The 14,188-nt window shown below is 39.4% G+C and overlaps 1 protein-coding gene across 1 annotated transcript in view; it reads left to right on the top strand.

The window, feature by feature from the left end:
- DCHS2 (dachsous cadherin-related 2) overlaps positions 1–13,747 on the top strand; it is a 77,531-nt gene extending 63,784 nt beyond the window's left edge. Inside the window, 5 exon segments of the mRNA XM_074589717.1 lie at positions 327–478; positions 3,302–3,432; positions 4,955–5,241; positions 7,459–7,597; positions 10,090–13,747. Of these exon segments, the coding sequence (XP_074445818.1) occupies positions 327–478; positions 3,302–3,432; positions 4,955–5,241; positions 7,459–7,597; positions 10,090–12,716 (3,336 nt within the window). The 3' untranslated portion in view covers positions 12,717–13,747.
- Positions 13,748–14,188: the final 441 nt, after the last annotated feature.

Genomic DNA, 14,188 nt, shown 5'->3' with positions numbered 1-14,188 from the left:
AATGTGCATTTTTATGCACTAAACAGAGACAGCATTCTAACAGCAACCTTATAGTAATATAAGCAGTGTGAAATGATTACATTCAGCCCTAGTGCTTTATGTAGCTGAATTTCAAATTACTCAGGGAAGGAATTCATGTGCATCCTATTGCAATTCATGAGCAGATTTTGTGACCTCACATGACACTCATGTTGGGGACCAATGTGATTATTTGCTTAAACCTGTGCAGTCGAAAGGAAAGTAACCAGAAACTGTAGTATAAGGTTTTTCTTTCTGAAGCCGCATTCTGCCATTTTGAATTAAGCCTCAGTTTTGCTCCCAAACAGATATTTGCAACTGACCTTGACAGTGGGCTGAATGGAGAAACTGAATACTCAGTTTTATCTGGTAATGAAAATGCAACATTTGTAATTGATTCAGCAAGAGGGATTTTAGCAACTAATACAGTCCTAGATCACGAAAATGCTTCATCTTACAGGTTTGTATGCAAGGTTCTTATGAAACTGTATTCTTTTTGTTGACTTTAACTTAAGATTGCTCGTATTAACCACACAGCCTGAGTTGCAAGCTAGACAGCATTGAGAACAGCACTAAAGCTGCCCATTTGTACCATGGATTCTTATGTATTTCTCAAATTTAGGGGAAGAAATATAGTCTTATTTAATCAATGGCAACACTTACTGATATAAATGAGTGTGATGGTTCACTATAGGAATGACGACAGTTCCTGAATTTCAGTTTATCAAGAATGGTACAGCCATTCCTCCCTGGAACCATTTTTTATAAGTATGTAAAGACACAGAGTAAGCACTCAAACCAAATCCAAGAAACAGGGACATGTTCTCCTCTTTAATTAGAATATAGTCCAAATTTTCTTCTCCATAATCTGATAAAGATGCTTCCGTAAACTGTTTCCATCTATAAAATGTCCTGTATGAAGTATTATTTTTTTCCTGTTTTCTAATAAACTGTGAGTAAATGTGATCAAGTGGACATGACAATTATTCGTTACAGGTCATGCCATAATTGGAATTAGAAAGCAATTAAATCATCCCTTGAAGAGAAAATGGGAGTATGCAGATTTATTAATAATCCCTTTTTATGTGTTGCAATCTGTACAAAAAATATGTGTCAATAGACACATACACATAGTCTTTTTTGGTTTGTTTTTTTTTTTTTGTTCATGTGGTTGTGGCATCAGTTAAAGTATTTGCAAGTTTTCCTATCCTCTGGGGCCTCAAAATTTTAAACAACCAATCAGAATTCTTATGAACCAGAACAACTCTTAGAAAACCACATCAAAAAGATCAACAGCATACGATTTTCTTTTAAATATCAGTGTAATTTGATAATAGTATCCTAAAGGAAATACTTTGTTTTAACTTCATATACAGAACACTTCATTTGGAGTTTATTTTTTAGTTTTTCACTGAATCAAAAACATCAGTTCTGATTTTCAGACATTTAAATATCATAATACATTTTATTTGTAACTAGTACTTTAAAAGAATGCCTAGAATAAATCCTTCAAAGGAAGGATGTTTACTGTTGATGAAGCATTGAATATGTAAACATAATAATTCTCATATCTGTCTTTAACTGGGAGCCTGATTTATTTCAGTATTTATGTTGGAATTCTAATCTTTTAAATTGACCGTTTGTTTGAGGAATCTGAAGCTACATATTTCTTCTCTTTATTAATACGATATTAATCTGTATATTATTAGGTGAAAAGTGAATAGCAAAAGAAGCTTTCAAAACTGTTTTACAGTTAAATTTCAAAATGTTACCAGTGGTTCTTTCAAATTTGCAAGGAGTTGTTTATTTTATCTAAATTGAACGTTTTCATCCCCAGAAGTTCTAAGTCCCTTATAATAGGAGTTATAATGAAAGTGTTGACAGAACCTTAATTTTAATGCTTTGGCTGAAATGTTTCTATGAGAGTTTTTTCCTGAAACCTTAGAAAGTGATTATTTTTAGTAAAATATTTCCATATGTATACCTTACCAATATTAATTCTTAAAAAAACAAAATACACTTTCTGTATGGAATTATACGTGGTCACTGATTGAATACTAGCCTGCAATTCAAGTTATGTGTTCTGTCGGTGACAGAAACCACAAGGACACCCAGAGCAGAGCTGGTGTGGTTGAGGAATGGAAGTCCTGCAACCCACAGCTTGAGTTAAAGCCTTGGTATTCCATGTTGTCTTGTGAACATTTAGGAAGTAATATCTATCTGACACTTTAAATGGGGAAACTGTGACTTAGAAAATGAGAGAAAGAAAGCGTTTAGAAGATCTTCAGGGAGACCCAGAAAATATGATGTGACATGCAAACAGTTGTTAGTACACAAAACATTTAATTGAGATGCCAGGCTCTGACTTGTATGTCCTTTCACATAGCTTGATGTTTTCTTTTTTTGTCTGTTCCTTTTTTCAGAGAACCTGTTGAGTTAGATTTAATTTTGAATTCCCTTCTGGTTAATTTTTAGTACTGGGGAGCGCTGAAGCCTTCCAAATAATCTTTGCTTTGCTTACAATTAACATTTGCTCTTTATCGTTAGGAAGCTAGTTCCCAAACATCTTGTTATCCCTGTTTACCAGGTCATTGCTTACTGTTTTCTTTGCTATGTTGGTTGTGGAAATCAAAAGGTTGATAACAGAATCTACTAGCCATCCTTATGCAGGTGTAAGATAGCAGCATACAGGAAAACTCTCTTAATCTGACAGTGAGAGTCTGGTCCCATTAAAATCAGTGGGAACTTTGCCATTGTCAAATGATGCATGTATTTGGCATGCAATTCTGCAAATGTCTGCAGACATTTTGGTTGAATATTACTTTGGATGTTTTCATATTACTCAATTTTCGCATTCCTGTTGTCGCTTTATAAACAATGGGGAGAGTCAGGTTCCTCCAAAGGACAATTTAGTGCTTAAGTTTTAATTCCTGCTCTGAATTACCAACTGAAGAAACGTGTCTTATTTGAAAGAGTCTTGCTAGCTTGTTTAACCATGTACTTTTGGTATGAAATTGGGTGAAATGAATACAGATTAGTATTTGCTTTTCTTTGTATGATTTTGTTATGTTTTTGCTACCTAGGATCTCCTGGACATTTTTACTGCGAGACACAAAAAATAAAACTCCAGACAGTCAGCCTTACAGAAAGAAAGATGGAATTTTAGAGTTGCAAGGAGGGGCATAAAGGGCTAATCTTTTTGTTTGTAACTTTTCTTTTCCATCGGTGGGTAACTCTGTGATTTCTGACCAATAGTGACAATTACTGTTTCCTTTAATTGTAGGTTGGTTGTACAAGCTGCTGATAAAGGAAATCCCAGACTTTCTGCTACAAGTATTGTGCGGATACAAGTGTTAGATGTTAATGACAATGCTCCAGTTGTCCAGCCACTAGGTGAAGTGGAGGTCCCAGAAAGTAAGTGTGATAGTACAGCTAGGTTTTAAGATTGGGATTTGTCAGACAACGACAGTGCTTTTGGTGATTTGTGTAACCAAGCAACTGTAGTAAAAAGGATAATGGATCATATTAATACTGAAATATCAAAGTAAATTGTGATCTGCTTTTGTTCTCAGAGACATTATTCTTAATCTTTAGACATTGTGTTTAAGAATAGTTTGGAACAAAACCATAGGCAATTCAGAAAGAGGAAAACAAACTCTGCAGAAATACATCTGTAATCTGTTCATTTTGGACTCCAGTGTTATATTCTTCAGATGTCTTCAATTTCTGTTTTTCTCCAATAAAAAATACTTGGTGTTAAAGTCGGCATTGCTAGAAATGAGACATTTTGAACTTCACTGTGATGAAAGACATAATTTCTGTAAATTTGAATGAAGCTTTAAAATGCTCTATAGCTTGATCCAGTTGATGATCATGAAGAGGAGGACCCAGGACCTCCTGAGTTCTCATCCCAGCACACATCTGGTATGTTGTGTGATATTAGCTCAACATTTGCAGACCTTGAGTCTTAAGCCCAGTATTTTCAAATACAGGCATCATACACTGAGATGCACTGCACACACTGCACTGAGGTACACAGCAGAAAATTTATAAAGATTTAGGTGCAGAAATTCCAGTACTCCTGTTAACAAAAGATATCAAAGCTGTCTTTCTAGTGATGTTTTTTAGCCTTTCCTAAATGTAGCTCCCAGTGATAATGACAAGTACAGGAGTCACGAATGCACAGCAGCTGTAAACTACTGGCTAGTTATTTAGGTTTTTGTATTCCGTTTAAGAACACTTGCTTTAGGACATCACACAGTGTTCTTGAGGCTTAATGCCCCAGGCATGCAAATGGGAAATGGTTTCGTTTCTGTTATCTCCAGGCTTTGTTAGATGATCACTAATAGGTTCTGTTTGCAATACCTGGTACTGTCAACTGGCACATGACAGAAGCTTTCTGTATCCAGATTCTCAGTTTTACAGGATTATACTTTGAGCTCTTCAGATTTTTGTGCCATGTAGGCCTTGCTGGAGGTCTCTTTTCACTCTAGTGGCCTTCTCTTCCTTTGGAGAAGCTTCAGAATTGCATTTGTTGGTTCTACACAGACCAGGGAACTCTGATGCCTCGGTTAAGTATTCTTGTGGAAGTTTGTGCCACTGTTCAAAAAATTCATGTCACCTAAATGCTTGTGGGAAACCATAGAAGTTCCTGTTGCTGGTGAAGAAACAGTTACGGCTACACTGGATCTGGGAAAGTCTAAAGAAAATGCAAATTAAAATTGGGATAAAGCAGATGCATTTGAAGAAATCCACTACTGTTTCTGTAGCATTTCTGGATATTGATCATATTCTAAAACACAAAGTCAAAATGCACAAAAAGCTAATACAGAACGTTTACATATATCTAAGGTTCAATATTACAAAATTGGCATAATCTTCAGAAATTTTAACGTCATCTTTTAGCTATGACTTATTCTGAAAATTATTGTTTCAGATGCCCTGCCTGGTTTTGTAGTGACTCGGGTGTCAGCAAGTGATGCAGACTCCAGGCCAGCACTTCAGTTTGGTTTTATTTATGATAATAGTCCTGGAATGAAATTTGCCATCAACGAACACACCGGTGTAGTAACAGTGGTGGAACCATTAGATTTTGAAGAAACTGCTGTGTATAAGCTGAGAATCGTAGTTTCAGATTCTGTACATCAAACAGAAGCCGAACTTGTCATCCGTGTTTTGGACATCAATGATAACCCACCAGTGTTTACTCAGGATTCGTATCAGGTAGGAAGGTGACAAATGGACAACAAACATGTGATGTCTTTCCTTATGTGAGGATAAATAGTAGGGGTGCTTGTTTATATTTGTCTTAAAAATGCATTTGAGCACTGAGAAGGAAGGTGTCTGCAAACTATTACTGAGCTGAAACAGAACAGAGCTCTTCTGGGAAACCCCAGCCCCTTCCTAGGAATTCTGCTAAAAGGACTGAGGGAATTGTCAGTTTTCATGTTTGTGGTTTCTGACTTCAGAAAAAAGTGGTGTGAATGCTAGCTGTACTCCACGCACCATGCATTCATCACTAGGAGTTACTGGATATAATCCAAACCAGTTTGGGGAGCAGGGTCCAGTGTTCAGAATTTCCTTCTTCTGAGAGAATGGTAAACAAGTTTATTCCAGCCCTGTTACTATGGCATGAATTTCTTCATTTTCAGTTACACAGCTCCACAGAGGTGTAGTAAATGCCCCTGTGGTAGGTCATGCACATGTAGTTTCTAATGTGTAACCCTGCCATATAGCAATGGCCCTCATCTAGGAAGTGAGGGATATGGGTTTTGATCTTCCCAACATCCCCTGCTAGACCGAGGAGGGTACAGAGCTCAGCTTCTGGACAAGCATTTGCCCAGAGAGGTTGTGGAGTCTTCATCCCTGGAGATACTCAAAACTCAGCACAGTCATGGCACCCTGCTGTAGGTGACCCTGCTCTGAGCAAGGGTTGGACAAGATGACCTCTGGAGGTGCCCGCCAACCCCTGCCATTCTGCAATCCTGTGAGCTGAGCTGAGCTGTTTGCTTGACTTGGTGCTTTTCGTGTGTGGTGGATGTGCTCAGAGCCAAAAATATGAGGCACCACAGAAGACTTGGATTTAATAATGCTTCATTTATAAATCTCAGACATATTTATTCAAGAAATAAGTCTAAACATTTGGCTTAGTAAAGAAATTTCAACCTCTGAGCATGTGCAGGCGCAGCAGTTTAGTCACTTAGATAACTATGGGACAGACTGTAGGTACCTGTGCAACTTTCAGGTGCCTGAGTTGTCAGGATTTGAGTAAATTGCCCACTTAAACTCACAAGTCTAAATTCTGAAATTAAAAAAATGCACTATTAATGCTGAAGTGATTTTTAGACCTTGCCTTAAGTTTTCCTCAACCCTCATATGTGTCTGATTTTGGAGAACAGTTTAGGCAAGTACTTGCTTGTGCAAGTGCTAGGGATTTTTTTGTAGACTGGAGCAGACATTACAGGCAAGTTTATTAACTGATGCAAAACAGTGTAGCTCTGTTGACTATGCCAGTGTAAACAGCTGAGCTTTTCTCTCCACAATCCTGGTGTTTTGATGTGTTGCTTGGACAGTAAGCGACACTGCTTCTTGTCGGTTGATGATATGTGTAATTCCCTATTCATCATCCTGTAATTTTTACCCTTTTATTCTCCTTTCAAGTGTTTTCATATTTATACCTTTCATATATAGTTTCGTATATATATATGGCTATTATATACATATAATCTCTCTGTTTAAATGATTTAAACTAACACTTGAAATTATGACAAAGGTAGCTGCTGTATCATACTGTTCATTTGAAATTGGATTTATAAGGTGGAAGGAAACTTTGGTCACAAAAATACTGTATCTGGACTTCAAATAATGGAAGCCCTTAAGAAGGGAAAGGACTTTCCTAGATTATATGAAGAAAGAAGGGAACATTTTGAAAAACTAAATTCTAGGAATAATCTAGTGATGATTAAGTACTCTGGTGCTGGAGTTTTCAGGGTGCACGTGTTGTTTTTTTATATGGTCAATCGTACACTCCAGACAGGGACTTGCAGACTGTATTCCGTGTACAAAAATCAAGGCGTTTCTGAAAACAGGGAGAAAAGCTAATTTTAGTTGCAGTCCATTGTAGGTATTCCTTCCATTAGTGTACTGCTGAAAAAAGAAATTCAGTGATTCACTGAACTCATTGTCATAATGAACTAGAACTAGATGGATTTTACTACTGCTCTAAAGTTTACTATAAATTTTGGCTGTATTGCATGCATCGTTTTCAGTATCATCTCAACTCTCTTTTCTCCCAGAAGAAAACGGGTAGGTGAAACTTTTTCCAAAGCTGGGAACTGTGTTTGGTTTTTCTAATAAGATCAAATGAAGGAAAATGTAATTTTTATGTTCAAAATCTTTTATTAAGCTCTATCAAAACTGTAATTTTGCTTTATATGTCAGGTGAGCTTGCCAGAGCTCATTTCTATGGATGCCATTGTTCTGACAGTCTCTGCTGTGGATAGGGATTCGGGGCATAATGGAATGATTTCCTACAAAATCCTCTCTTCCTCTCAGGGATTTTCCATTGATCACAAGAATGGTGAGTCTGTAAGCATGGTTTATTATTTCAGCTTTTTCAGTGTAAATTGAAGAGTGCTATTGTACTTCCTCACCTGTTGCCAGTGATCACTTGAGTTCTGAAAGTCTTTGGTGGCCAAAGTCCACCATATGTTTTGGCTAAATCTGCCATTATTGCTGAAGAACTGATCTCATCAAAGACTGGAGTTTCTCAGTTTGTCCCTGAACCATGGACAAGGCAGCTAGTCACAACATCCTATAGGTACCACTCCTCTGATGTGATTATATAGAAGAGTTGCTGTATGGTTTGCATTGATTCATAACATTTCAGCTCATGTATTACATTTCATTCAGTTTAAGTTCATACTCGTTATTTTTCAGTATAAGTTGAACCTATCATAATCTCTACAGTTTGGGCAATATGTTTTTAAGATTTCTTCTTTAGAGATCCTAAATACAGTTAAAAAGTTTTCTAAATTGGGAACGCTCTCTCCAAAGTACATAATTTTCGTCAATAGTTTAGAGATTTACTGATTTAAATTTTCTGGCCTAATGTAACACCCTGGTAGGTGGAAAACTGTGTATCTCTCTTTGTATGCATGTGTACGTAAGATTTTTGGGAATATCAGACTGAGAGATAACTAGATACTGCAAAAATGATGTGCAACTACTGTTCAGTGAGCAAGTTCTTATCGCTTATTTGCCATTCCCAGGTGTTTACACAAGATGAATTTTTGAATGCAATGTTTGTTGGGTGATGGTAACTACAAACACTGAATATGCAAATGCCTTACCCAGTTAAAGCTGTTTTCTTATTTACCCATTTGTTACTCTGTATTCACCAACCTGTCTTTGTGTTTGGATCGTGGCTGTTTTCAGCTGTGATCTGAAAGTTGTCACGCAGCGTTGTCTCTGTGGTGCTTAGCTATACACTGTGAAAAGTGAAGTAGAAGTAGACGGCTTCTGAACATAGAGTCATTGAATGGTTTGGGTTGGAAGTGACCTGTCAAGATCATCTAATCTAACCCCCATGTTTAGATAAGCAATTTGAATGAAAGATGTTTACGTAACTTACCGGCAAACCTATCTTAAATAACAAACAAGTCCATAATGCTGTTACTGGATTGCACGCAAAACATGAGAACTAACAACCTTCAGTAATGAGCTTGCACAGCATAGCCATCTCTAATAAGGAGCCTATATTTCCTTTGCTTTCTTTTGCCTTTTATTTTGTGCAGTTTGCATGTTCAGCCTGTTCCTAGGAAGAGAAATTCTTGCTAGTCTAAATGCAGTATGTGTATTTGATACTGCATCATTGGGGGTAGGCCTTGGCTTCGCAGTGTTAACTATGATTTCTTAGAATCATAGAATAGTTTGGGTTGCAAGGTTCCAACCCCCCCATAATGAGCAGGGGCTTCTTCAACTAGATCAGATTGCTCAAACCCCCATCCAACCTGACCTGGAATGTTTTCAGGGATGGGGCATCTACCACCTCTCTGGGCAACCTGTGCCAGTGTTTCACCTTTTTTTCACTCTGTTTTACAACCCTTGTTGTAAAAAATTTCTTCCTTCTATCTAGTCTAAATCTTCCCTCTTTTAGTTTAAAACCATCACCCCTTGTCCTATTGCAACAGGCTTTACTAAAATGTCCTTCCCCATCTTTCTTATAAGCCCCCTTTAAGTACTGAAAGGCCACAAGAAGGTCTCCCTAGAGCCTTCTCCAGGCTGAATGACCCCAACTCTCTCGGCCTGATCTCATAGGAGAGGTGCTCCATCCCTCTTATAATTTTTGTGGCCCTCCTCTGGACCCACTCCAATAGGTCCATGTCTTTGCTGTGCTGAGGGCTCCAGAGCCCTGCAGTTGGGGTCTCATGAGAGCAGAGTAGAAGGGAAGAATCAATTCCCTTAACCTGCTGTCCACACTTCTTTTGATACAGCCCAGGATATGGTTGGCCTTCGGGCTGCGAGTGCACATTGTTGGCCCATGTCCAGCTTTTCACCCACCAGTACTCCCAAGTCCTTCTCGGCAGGGCTGTTCTCAATCCCTTCATCCCCCAGCCTCTATTGACACTGGGGGTTGCCCCAGCCCAGGTGCAGGACCCTACATTTGGCCTTGTTGAACCTCATGAGATTCACGTGGGCCCACTTCTCAAGCTTGCCCAGGTATCTCTGGAGGGCATCCCATCCCTCGGGCGTGTCAACCACACCACTCAAGTTGGTGTCATCTGCAAACTTGCTGAGGGTGCACTCGATGTCGCTATTTCACTGATGAAGATATCAAACAGTACTGGTCCCAGTACAGAGCCCTGAGGGACACCACTCATCACTGATCTCCATCTAGACATTGAGCTGTTGACCTACTACTCTCTGGATGTGAGAGTCACTTTGGGGTGTGCAGCCATTACTGTTGAGTCATTTTCAAATATGACTGATTAGATTTAGCTTTTGGAATCACATTTATTTGCCTTAGTGAGTGTGAAGTGTGGGTTTTTGTTAATTCTGTTTTATTTTCAGGTTCAGTGTTCACTACGGGACCAGTGACACAGCTGGAAAAGATTTCCATTATTCAGCTCCTGATAGAAGCCATGGATGGTGGCAGTCCCACTCTGAGTGCAGTTACCTCCGTAGAGGTGCATGTAGAAGATGTAAATAACTATGCCCCTCAGTTCACAAGAGATCTGTACAATCTCAGCGTGAGTGAGGATGCCTCAGTTGGAGAAAGTGTCCTCACATTTTCAACCATCGACCATGATTGGACACATGAAAACACGTATGTTGAATATTCTATTATTGATGGCAATACTGAGAATTTATTCTCAGTGGAAACAAGCATCATGGAGTTAGAAACATCCTACAAACTTGTTGGCAGTCTTGTTTTGAGCAATGTTCTCGACAGGGAAATGGCTGCTTCTCACCGTTTGGTTCTCCTTGCCTCTGATCGGGGAACGCCCTCCTTGAATTCAACTGCTACTGTGCTAATAACTGTGCTGGATGTTAATGATAATTCTCCAGTATTTAGCAGTCCAGAGTACCATATTCATGTCAAAGAAAGCATCCCTGTAGGTAGTCATGTCACTGAAGTTTCAGCAAATGACTGCGATGCAGGCACTAACGCAGAGATCACATATGCTATCATCTCTGGAAATGACAGGGGACATTTTCATTTGGATGAGAAAACGGGATCAGTGGATTTGATGAAAACGCTGGATTATGAGGATACCATGAAATTCATTTTGATCATCCAAGCCACAGATGGAGGAACTGATGTAAAAAATGTAGCTTTTTCTGTTGTTCTTGTTAGCGTCCTAGATGACAACGATTATGCCCCCCTGTTTTTGTTTCCCAGCCTGAGCTGCATTGTCAGTGAAAATCTGCCTACCTTTTCTTTTGTTTGTGCTGTTAATGCACTGGATTTTGATAAAGGCTCCTATGGACACCTTACCTACTCCATCCAGTCTTCATGTTTGGCTCATCGTGAAGCTCCTAGAGACCATGACATGTTCTTCATTGATCCTTTGACAGGAGATATTCATACAAAGCAAATGTTTGACTACGAAAGTCAGAATAGGTACTGTTTCATAATCCAAGCAAAAGACAAAGGTGACTCACTGGCTGTCATTACAGTTCAGGTAGATATTGAGGGGAGAGATGAATTTGACCCAGTCTTTACACAACAGGAGTATTTCTTTAATCTCCCTGAGAAGAATGAAGCGGGCCAGTTGCTTGGCAGAGTGACGGCATCAGACAGTGATGGTGGACTGGATGGAGTTGTTCATTACTCCCTGCTAAAAAGTTCTCCATTCTTTTCTGTGAATCAAACCAGTGGTAATATTTATTTGACTCAGACTGTTCACCGGAGGAAAAATGGCAGCAAAAGGAATGATGACACCCTGGAATTCTTGATAAGAGCTCATAGCCCCAAAATTGAGTCAAAGTCCACAGTATGCACTGTTTTGGTAAATGTTTCCAATTCTCCTGAAAGTTATCCCATAGTGTCAGCATACAGCCTGACCATTAGCGTTTCAGTCTCCTTGATAGTGTTCCTACTGCTTGTGGTCAGTCTTATTGCACTTATTCTGAGACATAAGCGGAAAGATCTGATGAATTCTTGTGTGAAAAAAGAAACAGTATCCTCCTCAGCTACTGATGTGAATTCAGCCACGGAAGATAAGGACTGCCAGAAAATCCAAAGTACTGAGAGCAGTATGCTTCCCATGGGTGCCATAGCAGAATGGCTGAGCCTAGCAGGAATCAGAGAGGGGAAGGACGATGGTGTCATCTGCAGGCATTCAGACTCCAGTGGCCACAGTTCTGCTGAAGGAGAAACTGCAGAGGACGAGGAAATCAAAAGGATCAATGAACATCCTTGCAGAAAGAGTGCTGGCTCGGCACTGAGTGAGCATGGCTCACGGGTGCCAGATTCGGGGATCCCAAGAGAGTCTGATCAGCTCTCCTGTCAGTCTGGAGAAATGGATGTCGTGGCTACCATGCAAAGCATGGAGAGCATGCAGGCTATTAAAGGAGAAGGCAGAGAAGAAGCCTGTGACACAGCCTATGCACATAAAATGTTGTCTCAAGCACTTAAGAAAATTGGAATAAAAGAGAAAGACATAATGACAGACCTCACGAGAGAATATGTCTTGATGTCAGATAGTCAGGATTCTGGGTGTGATTCACTTGCAACTCTTGGCACCTCTGATGAAGATACTGGAGGTGGTTATAACTGGGATTATGTGCTCAGTTGGGAACCCAGATTTCAGCCTCTTGCCTCAGTGTTTAATGATATTGCAAAACTGAAAAATGAAAACGTACACATTCATAGCTTCCCTAAGGAGAAGAAATCTTTTGTTTTTCCTCCTCCCTTGATAACATCAGTAGCTCAGCCTGGCATAAGGACAGTGCCTCCACGAATGCCCAATGTAACATCAGGGCAAGCATTTAAAATCCACCCTCGTTCTCCTCTTATCCATAATCTTGGATACCCTCCACCAACCATGACCCCCAGTTTTTCTCCTTCTCTCTCTCTACTTACCATACAGACGCCTACTGCTTCTCCAGTAATGTCTGATGGGAAAATGATAGGAACATGTCTTATTGATCCAAGCCATGAACTTGCAACAGAGGAAGAAATTCAGGTCTAGGTTATTAACTGGCAGTAGTTTATGGTAAAAAATATGGCTTAAAATGTATTTGTTATTGATTAACAAGCAAAATATATCTGTCAGAGCTATATCACCAATATTCTTTCTGTTTTCATGAGCTGGAAAAATTAACGAATTTTTTAATTAAATTTTAAATTTTTAAATTAAAAAAGAATATATCGAATAGACACAAAATTGGTAACTATCCATCTTGTTCTTCCCAGAACACACTGTGAGGCCATGAGGCTTCTCCTTTTTCAGCTCCCAACAACTGTGGTTTCCTATGTAAATCACACAGCCAGGTGCCTGATAACCAACTTAACCAATTCTACTGCTTTTCTCATAAAATACGTCAATAACAAATTCTTTATTGTGGAAAAACTTTATTAGCGTGCTGGTGGGCTCTTACCGCTTCTGTGGTGGTATTAGAAGAGGGTACTAGAGGGACGTGTAAGTACAGCAGGATTGGGGCTGGGCAAAGAATAAAGCAAGGATTCTCATCGAACTCTTTCTCGAGTGTTTGCCCAGACTTCGCACCCCTCAGCGTCTGGATCCCAACAACCTGTTGGACCTAGTGCAGTTTCGTCATCTTCCATGGCTCCCTGGCGGACTTTATTAGCTACCTTTATGCTGTGGAATCCCACTTAGCGGTTTCTGTGCACCTTTCATTTATCTCCTGGTGTAAAGGCAGCAAGTCATGATTATCTGAATAATAATGGATCACCCTTGGAAAACAGAATAACCAGTGATAAGATAAAAGCAATCATCTTCTCTATTACTAGATCTAAAATAGATAAGTGTTGTTTTCCTATCCTATTACAGAAGCTGTCCTGGTCCCCAGGCAGCTGTAGGAACAGAGAGTGTCACAGTTCTGAAGGGCTTGTATGCCTCCACCACGGTCTTTGGTCCTGTGCTGGGCATATCTCTGCAAGACCAGATAATCTGGCCTTGTTTGTTGTATGTATCATACATATGGCATTTTGTGTATGTATGTATATCCAGACACGTACACATGGCTATACTGCTGTGTATGCTTGTATATTGTATCAGACCAATAAAATACACAGAAAATACATCTAGAGTAACCCTGCTTTCTCTTCAGTGTCTATTTAAGTCTTTTGCATCATGTATATTAAAACTGGGCTAATTGGTCTAATTGGTGCCCAGGAATCTGTTACAAGTTGGATGTGTACAGAGGTATATATTGTACAAGTCGTAACAGGTGGAGGAAAAGCATGCAATGTGGTTAGACTGAGTGATCTTGTGGGATCAGCATCATGTTTGCAGTGGCTTTTGTCATTTCTTCAGTCATGCATGTCAAGATTTGTAGCCTGTGGGCTCATAACCCATCTTTGAATAAGATCCTGTTTCTAAGGCTACACCTGCACTGTACTATTATGCAACAGGATCCATGCTGCTATGCAAGAGTGCTTCTTTTAAAGCTGGCACTTGTTCTTTGTGCAGCCATGGAG

The sequence above is a fragment of the Larus michahellis genome, chromosome 5, assembly GCF_964199755.1.
Source record: "Larus michahellis chromosome 5, bLarMic1.1, whole genome shotgun sequence".
Lineage (NCBI taxonomy): Eukaryota > Metazoa > Chordata > Aves > Charadriiformes > Laridae > Larus > Larus michahellis.
Note: the sequence above shows the minus strand (reverse complement) of the source record. Positions and strands in the feature narration are given on the sequence as shown.